The 25,732-nt window shown below is 41.7% G+C and overlaps 1 protein-coding gene across 1 annotated transcript in view; it reads right to left on the bottom strand.

Annotated features, from left to right (window-relative positions):
* Positions 1-25,732, bottom strand: part of DOCK5 (dedicator of cytokinesis 5) — a 188,107-nt gene that overhangs the window by 97,389 nt on the left and 64,986 nt on the right. Inside the window, exons 4-9 of the mRNA XM_073622228.1 lie at positions 4,364-4,416; positions 1,815-1,911; positions 1,595-1,743; positions 1,036-1,171; positions 794-951; positions 363-444 (exon numbers count right to left, since the gene is read on the bottom strand). Of these exons, the coding sequence (XP_073478329.1) occupies positions 363-444; positions 794-951; positions 1,036-1,171; positions 1,595-1,743; positions 1,815-1,911; positions 4,364-4,416 (675 nt within the window). The remainder of the gene's footprint in view (positions 1-362; positions 445-793; positions 952-1,035; positions 1,172-1,594; positions 1,744-1,814; positions 1,912-4,363; positions 4,417-25,732) is intronic.

The raw sequence follows: 25,732 nt of genomic DNA, 5'->3' as shown, positions 1-25,732 counted from the left end.
ATTCCAGGTATTTTGAACAGCATGGGACTAGATTTGTCAGAGAGTGGTAGGACATGGCTGGGACTTTGGGCAAGGTGGAAAGTGAAAAGCATTCAATGTGAATAGACACTGATGGCACCTCAAGAAGAAACTTGGATAGACTGCAGGAATACACACATAGCAAAAGATAAATGGAGGATAGTGCCTATGCAGTCTATGTCAACAACTCTCTGTACAACTCAAGCCATGTGTGACCAGCATAAGATTGGAATAGAAATAAGAGTGAAGTATAATAGAAGTCAGATGATATAACAAATGAGATCAAAGCGGTTGAGTTACTACAGCATGAGAAGATCAAGTTGGCTAAGGAGGACGCCACTCACTGTGAACACTGCCTGCAGGTTGTTTAACTTCTCTATTTCTTTGGGCATACCGGAACTACTCCAGCGGACAAAGTAATTTTCACTGCAGATAAAGAAATTATACAGAGTTCTTTCAGGAATCCCTACTACATGTAAATACAAAGCTAGAAATAACAGTCCCTTAAAAACACCTCTCACTAGAAATTAAGACAAATCAGTGAATTATATTAAAAGATACTTATACAAACAGGATGCTTGTGTCAACTTGTCTACTATGGGCTCTGAACCTCTAAGCAAGGTGCTCATTATATACAAATATCTACAGCAGTTTAGGCTCCAGATCTGCATTCCACAATGCAATGCCTTGGGAATATGAAAGGTTTCCTGGTACGTTTTTAATGGAGGGGACAGACCCAAGAGAGATTACTGTGCACTTTCAACACTAGTCTCACCTGATGAAATGGGATATGTCTGGGTCATACAGACACATGAGGAGCTCTGCATCTTCTGCCATGTTACACACAAAGTTCTTCAAGTTCACATATAGGGTGTATGTATGAGCTACATGCAGCATGGCTGGAGTGCAGATATCAAGAGGCTGCAGCTGAGACTGAGAAAGAATAGAAACAAGCAACTGGGTGAGTAACAAGGATCTTTAAAAATGACCTTTAGAATATGATGCCAAGAACTCCACCTTTTCCTCCTGAATCCTCTCATCAATCCGCCTTGATGCCATCTCATGGTAGCGGAACAAGGTAATTACACTGGTGTCATCAGGATCTAGAATGATTCCATTTTCATCTCTAACCACAAGGTCCAAACCCAGTACTCTGCCAGGTGAGCATCAAAAAAGCGTAAATACATGTGAACAATACAAAATAAAAAAAAGTCTTCTTCAAATGTTAAACTGATTTTCAACCAAATCATCTAACTCTAGAGGGAGCGTGGCTGAATTCAATCTCCTGAGAGGAATTTCATTATCAGCAATAGCCAGCTCTCCCCCAATTCTTGAGCCAGCCATATCTTTCTAAATAGTGGGTATCATATATTATTATACAGATCCCCCTATGGGGCAGTAAAACAGACACTGACAAATGCTGGCAGCATTCTCTTCCCACAAGTCTATGTGGAAAGACCATCCCTGGGGGCAAACAGCTCTTGCTTCGCTCCACTAGAAACTGTCTGAAAAAATGCAATTGTCAAATGTTGCTAAAACTTCCATTTACAATGCCTCTTCCACCATGCTTTCTCACCGATTCCCATAGTCGATTTTGGCAGTCACTTTTTTCCTCAGTTCAGCTAAGTCATCCTTGGGTAGAGTGCCAGACATAATCTGTGACCTCCAGTCCATCAGTTGTGACATCATTTCTTGTATCTGTACAAACTGTGTTCTCTGGTTTTGCTGCAAAGAACATAATGACAGTGAGACCAATCAGCAATAAAACTATAGCTTACTGGTAAAATTAAACTTACCACATATAGCGAGTGCCACAAGACACCCCATTCCCGCAGAGTGGCTGTAAGTTCTTGTACTAGAGGAAGTTCACTGGGACCGGTCGGCTCATGGTGCCTGGAACAGAAAGGGTAAAGTATCACATTGTGGGACATACTATTAACTATTCTTTTGGGTCAGCATTGCATTTCAGGGCTTTCCATTCCAATTTCCAAAGACCACTTACTAAGAAATAAAAGTCTGGAATCAATTTGTAGGAATACCTATACTTTTTAAATTAATATACATTTTAAGTATACAAAAGGAGACTTTTCCCAAAAGGCTAGCAGTTCCTGAAAATAAATATGACCAATAGTATCATATAACGCGCTATACTAACACTAATAAATAATATAGCTAAAGCAACAGTGATATCCAATGAAAAGTCTGATGTCTGGTGAAAGATGTTTTTTAAGCATTACCATAGGTCACTACAAATCTAAACTGCCAGAATACACACAGAGCAAAAGGTGCCCTGTGCAGTTTATGTCAACCACGCTCTGTAAACAGTAATAATGTCTATGGTTAATATTCTGTGGACAGATAAAGACAAAAGGGCCAGATAAACTTTATATAGTGCACTTATTTCAGGGTCTTCTTTTTTTTGGGTGCACATTGCACAGCGGCATGGGATGCATTGACACTTTGAAGAAAGCTATACAGCGAACTATAGAAGCTCATTATATTGCTACTTCTTTCTCTTTCTCTCGATCAGGAAGTGTTTGCCAGGTAGAGAGAAAAACACAGACAGCAGAGCAACACAAACCTGCCCGCTGCCTGCTATCTCTGGTGGGCGAGTGTCTGTTTGGACACTCAGGGGGAACCTGCAGCCTGCCTCCTTCCTTCTTCTCAACTAGGCAGAGTTGGAAGGCAGCTTTTCCCAGCTCAATCTCCCTCTGGCAAGTGTCTTTACAGAAGCTAATCAATGCAGATCTGCTTCTGGTCAGACCACGTGGAGATTTTGTGGTTAATATATAGCTCATAGGGCGCAGAACCGCTGACATTCCTTCAACAAATTGCAATTTGTGCGTTTCCAGTTTATGGCACACATTGCAAATCCTCTTCAACATAGGTGCACTTTGTTGTTTATTTGATGGATGTCAAATGAGCATAACACACATGCTCCAATTTTTTTTTGGAAAAACAATAGATTATCGGCCCCAATGTCCAAAATTGGGTGCGGTGCAAAGTGAAGTCTAACAGGTAAAAGCCCCACAAGGCTTTATACTTTTTTGCTATTTGCTACTTGTAGCTCAGTAAAAATTGAGTGCTCATTAGAGTGCATGCTGGACCCTTGGAAGGGTACCCCTTCCCCTACCCCCTTTTTTGGTTATATTTTGTTATAGGAGGTGGTTTCAAAACTTTTCGAGACTAGTTCTAGTTCTGTAATACACCAACAGATGGCAGCACAAGGCTGCACGCACGGTCACAGGGATCACCGACCTTCATAAGTCAGTGTCTCAAAAGACATTGTGTGCATCGGGAGCTGTGAAACTGGTGTTATTCTGACCACGTGAGTTACCATGCCTGCTATTTCATCATGGGCAAGTTAGAATAAAGAGCAAACATGAAATTCTGCGTGAAACCGGGCAAATCTGTCACAGAAACACTTGACATAATTCAGCAAGTTTACGGTGATACTACAATGAGCCGCTCAAAGTGTTTTGAGTAGCACGGACGCTTCAAGAGCAGAAGAACATCACTGGAAGACGAGAGATCAGGAAGACCTTCAACGAGCTCAACCTCCGAAAATGTTGAAACCATTCGACAAATTGTGCATGATTATCGTCGGAGAACCTTCGCCCGTGCCACTCAAAACACCTCAAATGACTCATCGCAGCATTGCCACAAACTTTTTGATACCTCGTAAACAAATACGTCTTTCAGTTGCTCCTGAAGGACCTCGCTCCACCAAGTGTTGCGATTACAGTTCTGAAGGGGGGGGTAGATATCAATTTCATTTTGCTCAGCATGTGGCTGCTGGTCCTTCTTGACATATGTCAAGGTGGTGAAGTATTTCCACTCAGCGCCACCCAATATATCCCATTAGTACTGGCCCAGGGGCAAATGCCCGCCTGCCTCTAAATCCAGCCCCCCCCCTGTACAACCTCTCACTGCAGTCTTTACTCTCTATTCTTCTTTATAATAATTTTTATTCTTTATACTTTTGTGGTGTATACAGTTTTTTTTTTAGTACTAGTTCATAGTTTAATAATGAACACAATATATTATTGTAATGCATGACAGAAATTAAAACGTTCACCCATAACTAGCAAAGTATTTTTGCCTGTTTCAGTGAAACATTTTTGTTACAAAAAGCTGACACTAAATAACTTGCTTCGCATCAACCAGCCATTTATCACTGTCACATAATGTTTCAGTGTTTATATACAGAGCATTAAATTAAGTGTAATAAAACCTAGGCCCGGTTCCACGTTGATTTCATTATTTTAGTTGCTAATGAAATGATTCCTTAACTGCTGCTCTCTGCCAAAGGCAGACAGAAGACGTGGAACTCATCCATGCTCACCCTTTGTCATCTGTCACTTCTTTCTGATGAATATATGCAGCTGGAAATATCCCCTGTAAAAAGAAAAATCATATTACAAATATGTAGCAGGAAAGAAAATACAGAAGTGTTCAAAGCAACCAGGGGGTGATGGTATTAACTGCCTTGCTTATGCACATGCAGAGTAAACCTGCCGGGTACAGAGATTGAATTTGCTCAGCAATTAATCTCTAAAGCAACAGGTTCTTCAGTAACCCCATTCCTAAAGTGAATATTGTAGGTTACTAAAGATTTTAAATCACTCTTTGTGTGTCCTGATGAAGCTGACCAGTGAAACACGCTGACACACAGGGGCTCACTTACCCAAGATCATGCAACATTTATTATAGTTTGGAAGTATCTGGCCTTGCTGTCTGACTGTACATATATGTGAATACATGTTTTTAAATGAAATTTTGGTTACTCTGTATATGCAAACTTCTTTTTATATTTTCTATTTATAAATAAAATATGAATTTTTCTACATAAATACTATGGTCCAATCTGCCTTTAAAGTCTGACTTAGTGGTTTTCTCTTTTTGGTTCAAATTTCAATTTACGAACGTGGCTAAGGAGTGATCTTAATACTTATATGTAAATCAGACTGGAAATGGACTTATGCTGATAAAAGCTGAACTGCAAGATAGGCGTATATATCGTCCAAATACAAGAGTCATGTGTATTCGTACTTGGTGTGATCTGTGCATTTCTGTCCAGTCATCCTGTGTGAGACTTTTCCTTTGTGCAGCAGCTTCCTGTAATAAAGACCGGTCACTGCTGCTCCTTCTCCTTGTGCAGGGTGATTGGTCTTGTATCCCCCCCCCCCTGGAGTTTTCTGCAGGCAGTCTGTTGTGGGTGGAGCTGGCTGGACCCCTCCCACAGCTCTGCTCTCTGCACAGACGGTGTACAGCACAGTAATTATGTCACTGCTACTTTTACAAGATAATATTTGGGTTGACAAATGCATCTGGTACACACAAAGTGGAATTATATCATTTGTGGCTATTGAAAAATGTATTTCAATGAAAGATTGTGTGCCTGGAGATTAGCTTTAAGTGACCTTTCTCCAAAGAATGAAAACTTAACCTTCACTGATTGATAAAGGAAATACCTAATTTCTAATGTGCATTTGATAAACCAGTGCCAGTAAGTGTGCTGCAACATCCTACCTAAAGCTGAACTCCAGGCAAAAAGCCAGACTTAACTTCAAAACAAAAGGTTTTTGAAGTCTCATGGTTTGTTTTCTTTAGAAATCTGGCACAACCCTAGTACAAAAGCCTGTTATCTGCCAACATGCAGCAGAGAAGGACTCATGGCTCTGTTTAAAAGCAGTGGTCTCCTTGCAGTGGTCCAACATACCCCTTGCTGAGTCAGGCCTAAAGTTCTGCAATCAGCAGGGAGTATAAGCTCTTCTGATTCTCACACAGACATTGTGTTCACACTATAGCGATGTCAGACATCGCATGCGATTCACACCACATTGCTGTGCAGATCACATGCAATGTCTGTGCGATGCAAATTCAGCCAGTTTATACTGTATGGCTAAATTCGCATCGCATTCGGCTCAAAATGGCGCAGAACCCTTTTTTGGTCTGCACTGTTCACACCCATATGATCCGATTTCTGTCCAAATTCACAGTTTGCACTGCAATCTGCGAACCGATCTAGGTGTGTATTTAACTTTGTATTGACACCCGCAGAGGGCAATGTGAACCGCTGGAGATTCAGGTGCGATGCGGGAACCTCCACTGGATTCACAGGGTTTCCCACATCGCACAAGTGTGAACCGAGCCTAATGGCATCCCAGTCATAGTCCGTCAGGTTCAATATTTAGTTGGCCCACCCGTTGCAGCTAAAACTGCTTCAACTCTTCTGGGAAGGCTGTCCACGAGGTTTAGGAGTGTGTCTATAGGAATGTTTGACCATTCTTCCAAAAGCACATTTATGAGGTCAGGCACTGATGCTGGATGAGAAGGCTTGGCTCGCAGTCTCAACTCTAATTCCCAATGGTGCTCTATCGGGTTGAGGTCAGGACTCTGTGCAGGCCAGTCAAGTTCATCCACCCCAAACTCGCTCATCCATGTCTCTATGGGAATTGTTCAGGACACCGGGAATGTGTCCTGGATGGCAGATACATTCCCCCAATATTTGAGTTGTGGTCCCTTTAAGGGGGACTCTCTGGATTGCTAAATTTATATTAGGGATTTTAAAAGTTCAAAGAGACTTTAGGGGGAAGAGCCTTCAAACTCTGACTACCAGGACTTTGGTCCCGAAGGGGTTAAGTCCCAGGTGAGGGAGGCTTGAAAGGCAGAAGGGAAATCAGCACCCATGGAGAGGGAGATATATATATATATATATATATATATATATATATATAGATAGAGATAGAGAGATAGAGAGAGAGAGAGAGAGAGAGAGAGAGAGAGAGAGAGAGAGAGAGACACAGAGACAGACACAGACAAGGTCCATAAAGACATGGATGAGGGAGTTTGGGGTGGAGGAACTTGACTGGCCTGCACAGAGTACTAACCCCAACCTGATAGAACACTTTTGTCCAACATCAGTGCCTGATCTCACAAATGCGCTTCTGGAAGAATGGTCAAACATTCCCATAGCCACACTCCTAAATCTTGTGGACAGCCTTCCCAGAAGAGTTGAAGCTTTTATAGCTGCAAAGGGTGGGCCAACCCAATATTCAACCCTATGGACTAAGACTGGGATGCCATTAAAGTTAATGTGCGTGTAAAGGCAAGCACCCCAAAACGTTTGGCAATATAGAGTACATGAGTTTTTCAAGACAAAGAGAACAAAAATAACAAACACTGGACCTCTTATATAAATGCAATAACAGACCAGTATGAAGGATAAACATCAAACTACATGAGCACTAGAGAAGATCCAGCAAAACAGAGTTAGGTAGTAACTTTAGTGTAATGTGTGAACAACGTTAAATCCAGTCTAGCTGCATAAACATTATCATTTAAACATTTTCCTAAATAGAACACTCATGGTAGCTCAGGACCCAAGGAAGGAGTCCAAATTCCTACTAAGTGCCCATGTAAGATATAAAAAAAAAAAAAAAGACAAAGAAAGAGAAAACGAAGACAGAAAACAGAAAAAGAAAAGATGCAGAGCTCAACGCTCCTGGGTGAATAGAATGTCCACTGCTTAATTTTTAATTGCAGCCGATGAATGGCACATTTGCCACATGGTCTATAAAATGTGTCCTACTGGCTTCAATCATAAATGCACATTATATACACATTAATGAATATAATCTGATTATCTTGGTTTTGTGAGTTGAAGCACTACCCAATTACTACCGTTTTTCAGGGCTCATTCACATCAGACGTGACTCAATGTTAATAGATGCCCATTCACCCCAGACCAATGTCTTTATTTTGCATACCTGGATGTAGTTTCCCATCCAAGTCAACCAAATGCAGATTTAAAATCAAAACACATCTTAAAATGTATGAGAAAAAAAGTGTTTGATTGCATGTTTTCAATTGCAGCCCCACGCACCTGGTGCTGGATGGTCACACAGCTAGATTTATCCAAAATTGGAGCTGCTGACCTGTTGGCACCACTCGGCTCATCAAAAGTCAGTAAAAGTTATCTTTGTCAAAGGAACTGGGTAGAAAATTATAAGCCGAACAGTGACTGCATCCAGTCATCCTGCCAACATCCACCTCTGAGCAGATTGTAGACAAAGCTAATTACTGGCAATTTTTAAGTTTTTCTTTTAGGTGTTTTACAAGTGTTTTTTGCACTTGTAACAAGTTTCAGGTGTTTGTTTGCTGGGCAAAGTGCTGCTCTAGAGGATGAGAGGAATTCTTCAGGAGTAAAAATGTGTGCAAATGTGTGTTGAGCTTATGGCAACGATTTATTTCAGGTTTGTGTATGGCCAGGCTGTAATAACTCTGGGATGGCTTTGTTATTTCTAATTATATGCGTATGCTCTGTACTGCAATTTTCTTTTTGTTTAATAAAAGATCTCTCTTTTTTGAAAAAAAAAAAAAAACACATGAAAATGCACATATTTTGCATTTCTAGGTGCTCCCATTGAAGTCTGTGGCCAAACATGCCTAAAGAATTACACTAAAAATAAAGGCTCGCCACATTGCTTGTATCAATATTATACTTGATCTTAACACTTTTGATCCTGGTATTGTAACATGTTCATATGTTTCAATAAAGAAATCCTCGCTGGTAAAAATAAAGGCTCATGTACTTTTTGGGAGTAGTGTGCGGCATGTATGGCGACTAAGCATACAAGTGTGAACAAAAACAGTTAAAACAAAATTCTGCGTGTTGAGTGTATTCAGCCGTAGAGAAATTAGTGGAAAAACGCTCACGTGTGAATGACAGCTCAGCGTGGATGTAAGAATCTATTGGATTCAGCCCATCCCTCCCTTCTAGATTGTAAGTCTAACAAGCAGGGCCCTCTGATCCCTCCTGTATTGATTTGTATTGTAAGTGTACTGTCTGCCCTCATGATGTAAAGTGCTGCGCAAACTGTTGGCGCTATATAAATCCTGTATAATAATAATAATAATGTACAGCTAGTTTTAGCTGTGTCACCAATCAGATGCAAATTTCCAAGACGGATATGAATATAAGCGACCTTTTCAATTTTTGAAGGGGACTGACACACCCAGCGTACACCCACTTAAAACTGTAATGCCACCAATGTCTAGCTCAGGTAGTATGGCGGCTCTAACAAAAACTTTCACCTGCAGAGACTAATCTCTCCATAGTAAATCAAGGGCCTGATCTCTGTAAATTCCACTAGAGGGCATAGAAACACTTTATTGCTCACTGTCCAGACAAAAATATATAGAGAATACTTTTTGCAAGGGTGCTTTGCTGAAAAGTCAAAATTAGTCAAGCCATGTCCCAGCAACTGACCAAACCCTGCCTATTCCACCCCGAACGAAAAATCTATCTGGGGTAATGTCCCTCCCGACATTTACATTTTAGTGCTGTGTTATAATTATTAAGAGGGATAATGGTCCAAGCTCCCAATCATTCATTCATTACTTTTATAACAATGTGACCTTGTAATCAGAATCTGATGTTCCTTTTACAGTAAATTGTAAGCAATAGATGAAATAAAGCTATAGAACTACAATTAAAGTAAACATACACCCAATTCCTATGGCATTGTATTATTTAAAGCAGAACAATGGGCTTAACTTTTTTTTTTTGATAGAGTGGAGGGGGCTTAGAACCCCTGGAAGGTATTTATTTTGTCTGTGTCCTTCTTTAGAGAGATTGACCCTCTCTATTTTTCTTGGTTACCATTATCACCAAAAGTAAAAGGTGAAGAAAAATGGAAATTTCGGGTTGTGATTAGAATAGTAAAAGAGGGGAAATCTTCCAATAGGGGCACTAGTTCTGGTGACGACCAGGGATTCAATCACTTTGGAGGGATTTACGCTTGCTTCCTGTTTTGGCTATGAGACAGGAAGATACGGGAAATCTCCCCAATGGGACACAGATGGCAAAAAAAAAACAAACAAAACATAACTGACTGTGGTTATAACCCTCTCTTACACTAACTAAACTTCAAAAAAGGGAGTCAGGGCGTCTGTAAGTCTCCCACCTGTGCACTTATGTTATAACATGAGCATTCAATGGCCTTTTTATAACACATAATGCAGGCATGACCCACTGTTTTCCCCACCAGGAAACCCACCCTAAAAATGTTTTTCTACTCCTGGAATATATGTAAAACAAAACAAAAGTAGCTGCAAAGACTTAGCAGGAGATGAGGAGAAAAGCAGCTTTCAAACGTAACAAAACGAATTATATAAACTACTTTTTTTTTCTTTTTTTTTTTTAAACATTTGGTCACAGTTCTTTGGTGGCTGCATTTATTTTCTTTTAAGTTAAGAACATTTTCAACAAATACAGAAAATACCTGAGAACAACCTCATCTCCTCCAGTACACCTGGTTGAAAGAAAGTTACTGCAAACTCTTATGCTGCATACACACGAGCGAGATGTCCATCAGAAAAAGTCAGATGAGAGCTTTTCATCATATTTTCCGACCGTGTGTATGCCCCATCGGACTTTTTCCGTCGAAAATTCTGACGGACCTAGGAAGAGAACATGTTCTAAATTTTTCCGACTGAACCAATTCCTATCGGGAAAACCGCTCGTCTGTATGCTGTTCCAACGTACCAAAAACGACGCATGCGCTGAAGCAATTAGACGGAAGCTATTGGCTACTGGCTATTGAACTTCCTTTTTCTAGTCCCGTCGTACGTGCTGTACGTCACCGCGTTCGGGACGGTCGGACTTTGGTTTGACCATGTGTAGGCAAGACCGCTTGAATGGAATTCAGTCGGAGAAACCTTTGGAGTTTATTCCAACTGCAAAACTGGTCGTGTGTATAGAGCATTACACAAACATGACTCGGCTGCGAAATAGTACCAGGAAATAGGCACAAGACCATTTAGTGGTAAATTAACTCAATGTATTGATACTGGTTAGAAGAAATGCTGGTTTAAACACATAAATGAACACACAAAAGGTAGGTTCTAGACATTAAAATAATTATGCCATGGTAACTTAGAATAGAGTTCTGTCCCACTAGACTGGAATTAACTCACAGGGTAGCAAGGTCAGCTCTAAACAGTGAGAATAAAAATGAACTGCAGTGTGAATAAGAATACTATAAGTGGTTTAGAGTGTACTCTTAAAGAATGGTTTCTAGTGCAATGTCCCCTGAGAGGTGCCTCTTAAACTAAGCAATCCGTAAAGGTCTCTGTGTAATAGCTCTAAAAGGGCAGTCTCTAGCCCTAACTTTTTACCTGGCTATCGCTGGGGCTTAGTTGTACCATTGGTGCATACAGAAAAAGTCCCAGTCAAGCCTGCAGGCAGCAACAGGCCTAATAGCAGGATGGCTGTATGGTTAATTCTTAAAAGGCGCAGTCTCTCTAGTACCAGACAGGTTATGGGAACAAGGTTCTGTCACCAGACCCTATGACACAGCAGTAGGGGTCCCTTTGGTTAGCTGTCTGATAACTCTCGGTTGCCTGAGGCATCTCCAGTCCTATAAGCATAGCAAAAGGCTTTATAGTGGCTCAATCTCTCCCTCTCTTTATCCTCTGGCTCAGGACTAAAAAGCACAGACCCTCAGCTTCTTACCCTTAGTGCAGGGATTTGTAGTTTGCACTCATGGCCTACCCTGCAAAGTTTTCCTTTTTGGACTACATCTCCAATGATGCTTTTTTGGCCTCCCCTGATTGGTCCAGGGCCTCTTGATGGGGGGGGGGGGGGATCTTCACACAGAGCTACTCTTCACTCAGCTGACAGCTGTGCCTCTGTCGTCTGCAGAAGTGGTGGGGGGTTTGGAGTGGTAGAGCCCACAGCCATTCCAACAGCCCAACGGTTGGGAGCGCGGGGAGGCAGGGTGGGAGGCAAACTAGAGTGCTCCTCTAGCCAGCAGGCACGTGGCTACACACTTGTTGATCTTGTTAGAAATGCATGTCCTTGTCACTTCCTATGAGCTGCACCAAAGAATATCTTCCTTCCTAGTTGTCTGTAAACCAACATTTGTCCTGCCCACCATATAACAGAGACAAAGAGATGTGGACATGTTCTTAGTCCATAGCAGGAGAGCAGCCTAGGGTGACAATCATGGTATCTGCAGGATTACCAGGTGAGTATAATAATTAAAAACAAATAAAAACAAAAAAGAAAACACATGCAGTCATCTCACCAAGCCCTAGTAATCTGCAATATTTGACATTTTGGGTTTAGATACACTTTATTGTTCCAAGACCGAGGTATGAGAATGCAGCAGTGTAATAAAGTCAGCCCTTGCTATCAAACAGTACAAAACAATTACATCACACCACATTGGCTTGCCCTTATCTGCAGTAAGCATTCACTATTTTTGGTGAGAGCAGTGCTATGTGATTGTTCTACATCATTTGGTAGGGTTTACATCTACTTTATTCCAGAAGCTCTGAGCTATACACACCATGAAAGGACATTGGGACATATGGAGTACAAAATGATAAGGTAGAGCAAAGTTCAGTGATAATGTGCACAGTAACCCAAGGCAAGCAGAGCTCCGTTTACTATAATTAGTCCATTTAAGAGATTATTTCACACTTGTCACTGTACTTTGTACGTCTCTACACAATATAAATAGAGTACATAATTCAGAACATGATGCAATGTGAAGTGGTAGGGGAGAGGCAGAAGGCTGGGGATAAAGTCATTTTATAAAGAAGGTGGTAGAGTTGTTTAGAAATGTTAAGTACCTTGTTAAGTACAACTTAAAACAGAACTTTGCACTAAAATAGCAAGGTGTGCTTATTTTATGAGCATTGAGTTTTTTGGGTTTTTTTTTTTCTTGCAGAAGAGACACAGACAGAGGTGTCATAGACACACTTTAGTACTCCATCAGAACGCAGCACCGAAACTGTTGATGCATGAGCCCGATTCATACACCTGTCAGACATGAATCTCTCCTGGGCCTGCACTGAAGTCTTGGTGTCCACACTGTTCTCCTTCTCTCCCCAGCCACTACGCCCATCACACTGGAGTTTTGTACTAGGGAGTGGGCGGAGCCTGATGACGAACTAAGAGATTAATTCATCATCAGGTCCATATTACTTCTGACCAACAGCGCACAGCAGTAAGCAGATCCATAAACACTATATAGGCCAAAGGCAGCTTTCAAATCTGTCCACTGGCCTGCACAGTCAGTCAAAAGTGATGAGGACATGATGGGGAACTAATCTGTCTGAGATCAGGCTCCACCCACCCAGAATCATGTTGCCTTTGTTTACATTTAGCTTGCAGCTGGGGAATCTCCTGTCAGACAGGTAGGCAGGTGCAACTTGGCCTCCATTCAGTAGGTGGTGCTGTGCCACTATATTGATGGTGTGGAATCTTTAGAGGAAACTTGTTCCTTGAGATTCCTTAGTTGTCACAGAGGTTGCAGCTGTCCGCTTGGATACAAATGACCTTTGGCAGTCATCTTGGTGTGGGACTCCATAAATCTGGGTGAAGCGTCACCCTTTACAGGCATCCTGGTACCCAGACCAGCAACTGGGGATCTTTTATATATTATAGTACTTTTTACAGCAGTTCACCACCTCTCCAGCAGAAGCTGTCCTCAGATAAACACAACAAGCTTGAAACACTGCAAATCTGCAATACTTTGTAATACTGTGCCATTGCCAAGTAATAAACTGCTACAATACTGTGCCATTGCCGAGTAATATAAGGCTGCAATCCTGTGCCTTTGCCGAATAAGATACTGCTGCAATCCTGTGCCATTGCCAAGTAATATACTGCTGCAATACTGTGCCATTGCCGAGTAATATACTGCTGCATTACTGTGCCATTGCCGAGTAATATAAGGCTGCAATCCTGTGCCTTTGCCGAATAAGATACTGCTGCAATCCTGTGCCTTTGTCGAATAAGATACTGCTGCAATCCTGTGCCATTGCCAAGTAATATACTGCTGCAATCCTGTGCCATTGCCAAGTAATATACTGCTGCAATCCTGTGCCATTGCCAAGTAATATACTGCTGCAACCCTGTGCCATTGCCGAGTAATATACTGCTGCAGTCCTGTGCCATTGCCAAGTAATATACTGCTGCAGTCCTGTGCCATTGCCAAGTAATATACTGCTGCAGTCCTGTGCCATTGCCAAGTAATATACTGATGCAACCCTGTGCCATTGCCGAGTAATATACTGCTGCAATCCTGTGCCATTGCCAAGTAATATACTGCTGCAATACTGCACCATTGCCAAGTAGTATACTGTTGCAATACTGTCCCATTGCTGAGTAATATACTGCTACAATACTGTGCCATTGCCAAGAAATATACTGCTGCAATACTGTGCCAATGTCGAGTAATTTTCTACTACAATACTGTGCCATTGCAGAGTAATATACTGCTGCAATACTGCGCCATTGCCATGTAGTATACTGTTGCAATACTGTCCCATTGCCGAGTAATATACTGCTGCAATACTGTGCCAATGTCGAGTAATTTTCTACTACAATACTGTCCCATTGCCGAATAATATACTGCTACAATACTGTGTCATTTCCGAGTAATAAACTTCTGCAACGCTGTGCCATTGCTGAGTAATATACTACTGCAATACTGTGAACATTCTACTGTTTGTTATGGGAATTACAGTGCCTATAGTTACAATCTGGAAGTACCTTTGTTATACTTCTTACAATAAGCAGCATATTAATAGAACTTCCCAGACTGTGTGTGTAACCTCTCCCAGACTGGGTACCCCAGGCCCTTCCTACAGACATCTGATTGGGGATGGAGGATACAGAACTGTGTGGGAAGATGTCACATTCATGACACCTTGTCAGCACAGGCTCTGAGTACTGGTCGACCTCTACTCTTACTACTAGTTTCCTAATTGGACAACTGGTAGTAATTCTTTATGAAACCATCGCTGCCAAGCGTTAGGGTCCTGTCTCACGGGCGTCATCCATTCAGTCATGTTTTTGCTAAGAATAAAGGATTCAGTTTACACTTATTTATTACAGGTACTAATTCACATCAGTCCCTGCCCTCAAGGAGCTTACAATCTAAGGCAGGGCTTTATAAATTTGCTTTGAATCTAGGAGCTGGCTAAAAAAGTTAGGCGCCAATTTTTTAAATCAGCTGCCCGGCGTCCGGGGGGTCGGGCAATAGGAATTGCTCACGCCTGGAGCCAAATGAAAAAAGACCGATAAAAAAAAAAAAAAAAATTAAAAACACACAAAAATGTACAGGCCAATGGTAAAAAAAATAACTAACAGTTAGTGAGATAAGACAGAGGGACTGGGGGGGGAGGGGGGGGGGGGGTGGCAGTCACAGAGAGAGTCGTAAAACTGTTGGATAAGTAGTAAGAAAACCCATATCTAAATGTAGGCTGTTATTCTTTTGTGTGAAATAAAAAGTATCATTCTTCTTTCCTGAATAGTTTTGAAATTCCCTTGAAGAACGAAGGCCGGTGTTCTATCGAATAGTGAATCCCCGTCGGATAATGCCTCCATCGATCTGCACATGACGCAACGGCACTCCAGCTAATATGTTGATCAGCTGACGTGACGTCAACACTGCGCATGCACAGAGCATCTGAGGCATTATCCGACGATCTGCAAAGGGAGAATGTAATCGTCAGATACTGTCTGCCTCTCTGCTCATGCGGGAGAATTAACCGATCACGTGACAGGCGGATTTCGGTGTGTTGCAGGATTACATTCTCCCTTTGCAGATCGTCGGATAATGCCTCCAACGATCTGCGCATGCACAGTGATGACGTTACGACCGCTGTTCAACATATGAGCTGGAGTGACGTTGCGTAGTGCACATGCGCAGATCGCCGGAGACATTATCCGACGGGATGCACTTTGATAGAACACCGGCCATACACAAGGCAAATTTCTCCTGCCGGGCCGTTGTTTTCTCTTGGCGGGGCGGGGCGGTCGATCTACTTGGTACGTTTAGCCTGCCCATTAACAGTGACAATTCGAACCGTGTATGGCCGGACTAAGACTTATTGAGGTCTTCCATAGTGTGGTCCGGTTGTGAGAAACGATGTCCTACAGGTGTGCAGAACTCATCTTCTTTATGTTCCTTGATGGTGTGTCTGTGCAAATTCATCCTTGTTCTCAACTCTTGTCCTGCTTTTCCTTGTCGCTAGTTTTATTACCATTGCTGTGTACATTGGTTTGTGTATTTTTATTTTTTTGAGTTTTTTGTTTTTTCCTTTCCCTCAGAGATATTTTTTTTTTTAACATTCTGCTAAACTCTTTGTGAATTATGGCTGCATGGACCTTGAAGAAGACGACATACTCCGAAAGCTTGTCCTAAAAAATTGTATGTTAGTGCAAATAAAAAAATGGTCATGGACAGTACTCAATTGTTTCTGAAAAACTGACAAACGGATCTAGACTGAACGCTCGTGTGAAAGGGCCCTGTTGGCCAACTGTTGGTTGTTTTGTGTTCCTTACCTCAATACAATTTGGCTTTAGGCTGGGTTCACACTAGTGCCAATTGGATGCCCCGCATCCAATTCGCATGCCAGGAGATTGTGACTGGCTCTCAATGGAGGCGGTTCACACATCTCCGGAGCGACTGCGGAGAGAATTGCACATGGGTCCTGTATGTCTTTGGCTCAGTTTCAGGTCCGAATTCAGGCAAAAATTCGGGCCCGATTCGTTCTTGAAATGGAGAATAGGGACGCACTGGATCCCCTGCTGTCAGCCGCGTCCGTTGTCAGTGTAAACCCAGTCTTAAAAACTTTTCACTGTTTGAGAACGATAATTAAAGTTCACACAGGCTGAAATTTAGTTTAAATAGAGATCAAATGCTCAGTCAATGGGCAAAAAGTCCCAAAGCCCTAAATAAACTTGAGGGGGAATTATTGTCACAGCGGTGCATACCTAGTGCAGATGGCAGCAACAACTTCATTATCAAATGATTTGGCTTTGCTTGTAATTTGTGACTTCAGTGCTTTCATGTGATCTAAAGTCGGCCACAGATGGCTCAAATCTCAGCAGGTTCAGTGGGTACTGGCTGAGATTCCAACCAAGGGGAATCAAGCAATTTTATTTCCTGTAACAATAGTAGCAGGAAAGAAAATTGCTCCATCTATGGCCAGCTTAAGGCTCATAAAAGCTTTTGACATTTCTACATACCTTTGCACTGTTTTTGGTGATTTTTAAATGGCAAAACTTTTATATTTCTTTGGACAGTGTGGAGAGGGATTAGAGCACCGGACATGTTTTATTGCGGTCTGTGTCCCATCCCTTTCTATTTGTCACGTTTAGCATGATCACTAAAAGTGAAGAAAAAAATCCCAAATTTTTGGTTGTCTCCAGAACAGGAATAGAGGGAAAATCTTTAAATCGGGACACTAGATCTGGTGATAACTATGAATTCCCTCACTTTCTCTATTGGCTAAGGGACAGGGAGTGAAGGGAAATAATAATACGAATAATAATTGCAACATTTAAACTTCCAGTCATGGTCCTCAGCTTGGCTCACTGTTATCCCGACATATTGAGTGACGCTTAAGCCAGCCCATGTATGGATTGAAATTCAGCTGGTTCAGCAGGGACGAGCCAAATTTGGATCCATCTATGGGCAAGTTGGTTGTACAGAAGTCGATCTCTCCATTAAGTTCTCTGCAACCAGTCTTTAGAAAAACTTTTGCTTGGCAGCACCACTGGCTATAGCTAGCAGTGCCAGTGAGTGTATTCAGGTGGCAGGGGAAGTCTCCCCAATGTCAAAATACAATACCTCCGCAGGAGGGATTCCCCCATCCACATGTGTGGATGGGGGAATGGAATCATTTTATTTCATTCAACCCGTTGGCTGAACAAAAGAATGATCATTATTGTCAGATTAAGTTTGTTTAGGGGTGTATGTACCCCATGGTGGATCTAGGGATGTTTAGCTGTTGGGGAGGAGAACTTTAATAATTTTTGTTTCAGTTTTGGACAGAGTGGAAAAGGAACAGAACTCCTGTCAGGCTTTAAGTCAGTGGCACTATTTGAGAGACTTTCCTTCACTTCCTGTAGGGACAGGAAATGGCTGGAAATCTCTCCAGTAGGGTTGTGTATGGCAAAATAACACTTCTTTTTAAGTAATGGGGAGGTTAGAACCTCTTTTGGGTTCTTACAGGTGTCTGTCTCTTCCTGGTTCAAGAACAACCATTCCCCTCATTTCTTGCCTAGCTGTAACGGGGACAAGAAGTGAGGTAAAATCTACCCAGCAGCTTACAGATAGCAATAAGGCATAAAAATAAAAACGTGACAGAATTATTTACCCTTCTGAAGTCTATCCAAAGCTAAAACTCCAAGCATGGAACATAATGTCATGTCGTGTTATATGTCGGAATTATAAAACATAAAAAAAAAATTATTATTGAAAGGTTGAAGATTGAAAAATCATGTTAAATGTTTGCAAAAGCAAACGCCCAAACCATGAGATGGTACCTGGAAACCTGGGACATTTCCAGGTCCTGATTTCCAAAACTTGGGAGTGTCTCTGGCATTCAAGAAGAGCTGACAGCCTTGCCTGATGCTGCTCACATGTAACTCTAACACCCATGCACCAAAAAAAAAAAAATACCATTAAATACATTCCCAGTTTGGAGATAATTATGAAAAATAGCCCAATATGTTGCAAATATTACAAGAGTGAAAAATTTATTATTTAACCCATAATTAAAATGGATGTGAATGCTACATATAGGTATGCTTGGAGCAGTTATAGAGTATTTTTTGTGCAATAGCAGCCCCAAACCTCCACTTCTGGGGTCCTCAGCTGGCGCTCTTAGCTCTTTCTCTTCTATGTGCACCACCATAGAAATCTGCTTGCTATGGGGGTGCACGTGAAGGCTCGCTCCTGAGCTGGGTTGTGTGTATTCATAGAAACGCACAAACACACACACACAGCACAACTCTGGCCCACCCTCTACTCTACAGGATTTGATTGACAACAGCAGTTGCCCATTGACACTCTTTCCTCTCCCCTGCAGCAATCGGTCCGTGACACAGGGGAGCCAGAACTTCTGCATCACATGACCGGACCAGAGTGCATCGAAATTAGGTATTTACACACATCTTTGTTTACCAGCACTATACAGCATAGGTAGGAGGGGAAGCACTGGTTTTAGGCATATTTATTCATTGGAAGCCTTTACGTCCACTTTAAGGCTGCAGGGTCAAAAAAGCAGGTGCAAAGGAAAGATCATTGTGGCCTTAGGGTTCCTAAAAGGCCCTTAGGCCTAAAACAGCACTAGTAGAAGCAAAAGGCTGATCCTCAAGGTTCAGGGTTGTGCTTGTTGGCATCAGTAATAGCTGAAACATTCTCCTTTAACTTGGGAGTAAAAACAGACAACACCTTCTGAGAATAAAGTGCCTGACTTAAGTAACTCAGAATGAGACAAAGTTTCTGAAGCCACTAAGGCCACAGTTAAATAGATATAGAATCTACAGGAGAAGGCGCAGTAACATGCTTGCGGCCTGTGACCAGAGCTGGAAAACAACTAGGTAATTTGGGTCTTAAATCATTTTATGACCTAGTAAAAACCTCAGCTGAGAGAGAAGACAGCCCAGCCATACCCAAAGAAGCCAAAGATGACTACAAGGAGAGAAGGGACTTTAAAATCAAAATTCTGGTATGACAAAGGCTTTGTTTTTGTTAATGGTTTCTGATCATAGGTAATCTTTCTTTTCTGATTTTCCTTGTACTAAATCATACGAAAATGGTACACATTAAAAACGAAAATCATTCGTTCTATTACCATACGAGAAAAATTTTGGTGTTTGTCCCTTCGGAAGGTCAGAATCGGCTGTCGAAAGTGCTGTACACACTATCAGAAAATCGTATGATTGTTCCTCGGGCGAAAATGTTCGCCTGATTTTCTTATAGTGTGTATGAGCCTTAAGAGACAAGGCCTCAAGTACAAATGAACCATGGACAGCTAGTAGCAGGTGAAGCTTCCCAACTGGAGAGCTGAGAGGCCGATGGTGACCGATGTCAACGTAGGTTGGCAGCAGGAATGAATCAACAATCAAATTTCTAAGTGGCTCTTTTCAGCAGAAACAGAAGCAGGGAGATGCTTTTTCAGTGTTGCGTGGCAAAAAAGATAGCAACCTGTGCACGCAACACTCCATCTAGCGGAATAAGCCTTCTATCTCACAGCATTAATCCTTTCCATGGCAAAATTGTAGAGAAAAACAGGAAATGATGGTATCAGTGATCAATTAAAATAAGGGAGCTTCCGATGCCTGGCCTGAATAGCCTATTTTATAAATGAGTCTTTAGAGACAGCACAAGTGCAGAGACAATACCAGCGGCTCTTGACCTGCAAAGCACTCCACAAATTGACTTAACCATAACTATTCACGAAAATGCCCATGCAGAGCCCAGTGACCAAAAGGTCACTTCCAGGTTTACCCTGCAATGTCCAGCCAGGTCTGGTTGTGATACAGGCCATAAGCCAGCCTGAGGACGACCATGCTAGATAGCTGTTGAGATAAATACCAGCATCTGCGTAGAGAAGAGTATTAATTGAGGAATATAGCACTTACCACTGAAGGGGCCGCAGGATTTTTCCAAGTTTCTTTCCTATTTGGTGCAGAGGCAGCCAGGCACGCAGCTAACAGTTCACTCAGTCAGCCTCAGAAAACAGTCTATGGGATATCTTTTTGAAGTTTATTGCTGTAGAACTTTAACAGAAGGAGAACAATGGGGAATGGGATATTGGATACTCAAAAAGGCTTAAAGCGCTCATTTAAGCGAAGAACATTTCTCTCTATAGCAGCAGCACAGTCACTGTGTTCGCAGTTGGAGACTATGAAAAAAAGGGTTTTAGCATCATTTAAAAGTAGTATGGAGCAGTCTAAAACCCTTGCAGCTGAGAAGCATGATTAATCTTCAACAAGTTCAGGGCTAACTAACAGTCATCTCCCATAGCTGGGGACCATGGAGACTACAGCTCAGTAATCAAGCTCTACTGACAGACCTGGGAGAGAGATCCAGAAAATGAGAGTTCTATCCATAGCACCAAGCAGCCCCGCACCCCCGAAACGTCAGCAGTCCATCTTCATGTAGGTAGGACCAAGCACCAATTAACTCCTCTGCTCAAGCTTGAGCCTACTTTCCTCCTTCTGTAACCACCTACTGGGCACTTCCCATGGACCGATCAGCGTGATATCAGAGGGTAGCAAATATTCAGGCTGAGGACTTGTATCTTCCCGCCACAAGCTCTGGAAGTAAACCAAAGCAGACAATCCAACTCCTCTGACTACAGCGTGAGCCAAAAACTAACATTTCCCTAGCACCTAACTAGGAGGGTGCTACAGGAAGTAAGCAATATTGCTGGAAAAAGGACAGGCTAGTCTTAAAGTTATATTTAAAAGGTCAAACTTTTTTTCCCCGTTGGATGCAGTGAACAGGGATTAGAACACACCTGTCACTGTTATCATTGAAAGTCTAAGTAAAATAAATTACCAAATTTTGGGTTGTTCCCAGGACAATAATAGAGGGGAAATATTCTAATGGGGACACCGATTCTGGTGACAACCGGGGATGCCCTCACGTTTGAATCATTTACACTCACTTCCTGCTTTAGTTAGGGGACAGGATGCGAAGGTAAATCTCACCAATGGGACACAGACCACAAAAGAATTATAACCCTCCTATATTTTATCCAAAATGAAGAAAAAAAAACCCCAAAAAACAAAAAAACAGTTTTGCTCTTCATTTTTTTTTTTTTAACACAGCAAGACTGAAAAAAAAATGGTGGTCATCCTCCTAGTACAGTAGCAAAAAAACAAGACAAAACAAAATGAGGCATGCTGGTAGTAGGAGGGGTTATCCTGGGATTGCTTACAGTTTTTTTTTTTGTTAACCAGTGTCCAATCTTCCTGTAGGCAGCAGAAAAACCCAATGGTTAAAAGAATTCCTGTATCCCACAAACGGCTCCTTTAGATGCATTTCATCCATGTATTTTGATATTTGCCTGGAGTTCAGCTTTAAGGCAAGCAAGCACACACATTTTTTTTTATTGACACCGAAAACAATCAACTTGTATATGGTTTACAGTTGAACAATAATGAGTATTCACCAAACTGATATAGTTTCCTCCGCACAGAGACAAAACAATATTCATTATGGGTGATTGCGATCTCAGAAAACAGAAATCAGGACATACCACAATCTGAATGATTGGGCAGTTGGCACAGCTCTATATTTTCATTAGTTCAGTCAGGAGAGGACAATGTATGCAGATGTCTAACAACTGCACGATTGTTCACTGAAGTGCACAGGCAGGCTAAGGGGAAACATTGCTCAGTATTATGAAATATGATGAAGCAGGACGATCAAATAACTGTCTACAGTGAAACTGGCCAAGAAATATACAAGGGTGGCTAAATGTGCAGGTATGATTCAAACACCTGATGGCAAGCCTATTATTCCATTATCTCAAACACATGCACTCAACTCACAAGCAATAGAATGAACAATCTCTACTGGCCAATTTTGCTAATAACTCTTTCACATAAAGCAAAGATATGGTAGCTTCAATCACTGGCTATAATGCACTTTGAGTGTTATTGGTAGGCACCTTATCAGTCAGTCCTGTACGGTACCATTGGTGACACCCTTCACTGTTTAATGTTGTTCCCTTTTTACTATATCTACCTAAATAAAAAGCTTTGGTCCTAGAAAAAGCTTATTCTTCCTGTTCTCACTTCCTGATACACAAGGACTCTTGTGGTTTTATTGAAACATTTACTAGCCTTTAGGGAAATAACTGCACACTTGCTAAACAAATCCAGTATTGATAATATAAAAGTGGATGTATGAGAAAAAATGTTTGTTAAATGTTGTTGTTAAAACCTTGTCTGCTTGTTGCTGTGCCCATTGGAAGAATTTCACGTCATTACTCATTCCGGTGACAAAACAGGAAGAGAGCGGAGAAAATCTGTGCATAGTGATGGGAAATCCCTTCTTAGCCATTTGTGGGACATGATTCCATTCACTCAGTGATTCTTGTCCACACTGGAAAATGATGCTTTAACTTTTGTTCTGAAAACAAATATTTTGGATATTCCATCCCGTTCTGTCTCAGTGACAGTGATCACCAGGGTAAATAAAATGAACATACCTAGAGGGGACACGGGCAACAATAAAAACAATAAGACTTCAAAGAGGGTTCTAACTCAGTGGTCTCCAAACTGCGGCTCTTTGCTTGCCTTTATCCGGCCCTTGGGGCACTATACCTCTCACTAATACGAGAAACTATTCTGCCAACTGACAACAACAATGGGGCTCCATTTCTCTTACTGACACCAATAATGGTGCGCCATTTCTCCCAATGATACCAACGATGGGGCACCATTCTTCTTTCTAATACTGAATGTGGTGATGTTTACGCCCACTGATGCCAGGAAAACGACCACTGCTGCTGGCCACAGTCTGGCAAAAAACTGGTCCCTTGTTTAGAAAGTTTTGAGACCCCTGTTCTAACTTATCGCTACTCTATCCAAAACCCAGCTAGGAAGATTCACTCTAATATTCCTGATCACCAATGTTACCAGGGATAACATGGGAAATCTTTGTCTTCCTCGAATTGGAAAGAGATCCTCTCACTTTCTGTTAACACTAACAAATTGAAGCCAAACTCCAGCTAACAGTTTTCTAAGCCATTACAGCAAACAGTCTCTTTGGAAGTAAAGAGTATAATCATCTTCCTATTGCCATCAAACATTCATCTGTCATTGATGTATACACCTTAGTGACATTTTGATTATCCATGGAGGAAGCAGTGGATTTACAACTTTACTGTCACACTGATTAGTTACAGCACACATACTCAATTATGAACTATAAAAATGGCTTGTAAAAACCCCCATGTGTTACATAAGGCACCAAACAATTGTACTGTTTGATCCTGTCTTCTCTGATCCTACCCTTCTTTTACTGTCCCCAATCCATCTGCTGATAGAGCAGAGCCTTGGAGGCACTCTGCACATGTTCAGTTTAGTGTGTATTGCTAGAGAGTTTTTGGGAGACTGCATGTGATCACCACAAGGCCAATCAGCACTGTCCAAAGTCAGGGGTCATGCAGTCTCATAGGTCATTCAGCAGAGAATGAAAATTCCTCCTACAAGCTTTAATCAGTGCTCGGCCGGACACTGACTGCTATATGCTGCTGATGAGAAAAGGTACTTTAGAAGATTATATTTACTAAAATAATTGCATTTCCATGTTCTGTGTACTGTGGAAGACCAGATATAGTGAATGCAGGGTCCTGGGTATAGTAGCACTTTAAGGCATTCTATGCATTAAGATATAAAACACTCCAATACCTGTACCTTTAAAAAGGTATACATAAAATATTGTCCTTTGTAGTGGGACCTGTGCCAACATTGTAAGGGATGCTTGCTCATTTAAGTCTAAGGGACAGAGAAAAGAAGATTTGCCTGATCCAATGCAAGGTTAGACCTGTCCCCACAGCGTCTTCTCCCCCATGCTCCAGCGGTCTAAGGTCCTGATGTCATCAAGATCAATGCAAAGTCCTTAGCCCTTTACTGGAGGTGATGATGCCAAGGGACAGTCCACTGCCGAAGCATGGGGGAGCACCATCTAACCGTGCAGTTGAGGATCGGGTAAGTTAAAGTGCTTTTTACTCTTCCCTAGAATACATAAATAACTCTTGCAGTATGGGCAGAACCCCACTGTAAGAGAGGATGTTCAAATTTCTCAGAGTTGGGCTTTAAGCCACATTCAGAAATATCATTTGTATAATGCAGAGCATTGCTGGCTCAAACATTGCAGCCTTCAGGGAAGTCATATCCCAATTAGACTAACAATGAAGCATCGAGTTGCCCTGGAATGACTTGACAATTTTGTGTGCAATAATCAATCACAGTAATTGGGATAAAGATGCAGCTACATTAGCTTAATTAAAAAAGTATTTCGGTTTTATGCCATTAAAATATGGGGAAAAAAAAAAAATCAGATCTGCTGCCAGATCTCTCCCAACAAAACACCGTCACTGAGCTACTCCAGGTAAAAATATTAAACACAGTGTTCCGTTTCAAATGCTGCATTGACATACCTCCTTAGACCTAATCTGTCCAGACACTATGGTCACCGTCTGACTTGGCACCATTCACAAGTAGCTTAAGTCTTTAATAAAATACAGAAGTTGAATCCAACTTACTTTACTTCGCTTAATTTCAGTGCAGTACAGAGGATGGTTTTCTGGTCTTTAAAAAAGTGTTTCACTATCTTTCCTAAGCACTGCACAGTACTAACACTGACTGAGGGAACATGGAAGAAGTGGGGAGGGTCTAGCTAGGACCAAAATAACTAGCACTAAACAGGAGGAGAGGATAGAGGAAGATACCAAAATCACATAGTAAAAATAAACTGTAGTGGCCCACAATTTCTGGATTTTATACTCCCCCTCTGGCTGCTTTGCATCTCACCTCCCCTATTTTACCATTTGGTAAAATGGGAAGTATAGTGTACCATCGTCGGTATCGACGGGAAGTATAGTGTATCATCGTCGGCATCGATGGGAAGTATAGTTAATCTTCGTCGGTATCGACGGGAAGTATAGTGCACCATCGTCGGTGTCGACGGGAAGTATAGTGCACCTTCGTCAGTATCGATGGGAAGTATAGTGCACCTTCGTCGGTATTGATGGGAAGTATAGTGCATCTTCGTCGGTATCGACGGGAAGTATAGTGCACCATCGTCGGTATCGACGGGAAGTATAGTGCACCTTCATCGGTATCGACGGGAAGTATAGTGCACCTTCGTCGGTA

This window comes from Aquarana catesbeiana, linkage group LG03 (genome assembly GCF_042186555.1).
Source record: "Aquarana catesbeiana isolate 2022-GZ linkage group LG03, ASM4218655v1, whole genome shotgun sequence".
NCBI classification, from domain to species: Eukaryota; Metazoa; Chordata; class Amphibia; order Anura; family Ranidae; genus Aquarana; species Aquarana catesbeiana.
Note: the sequence above shows the minus strand (reverse complement) of the source record. Positions and strands in the feature narration are given on the sequence as shown.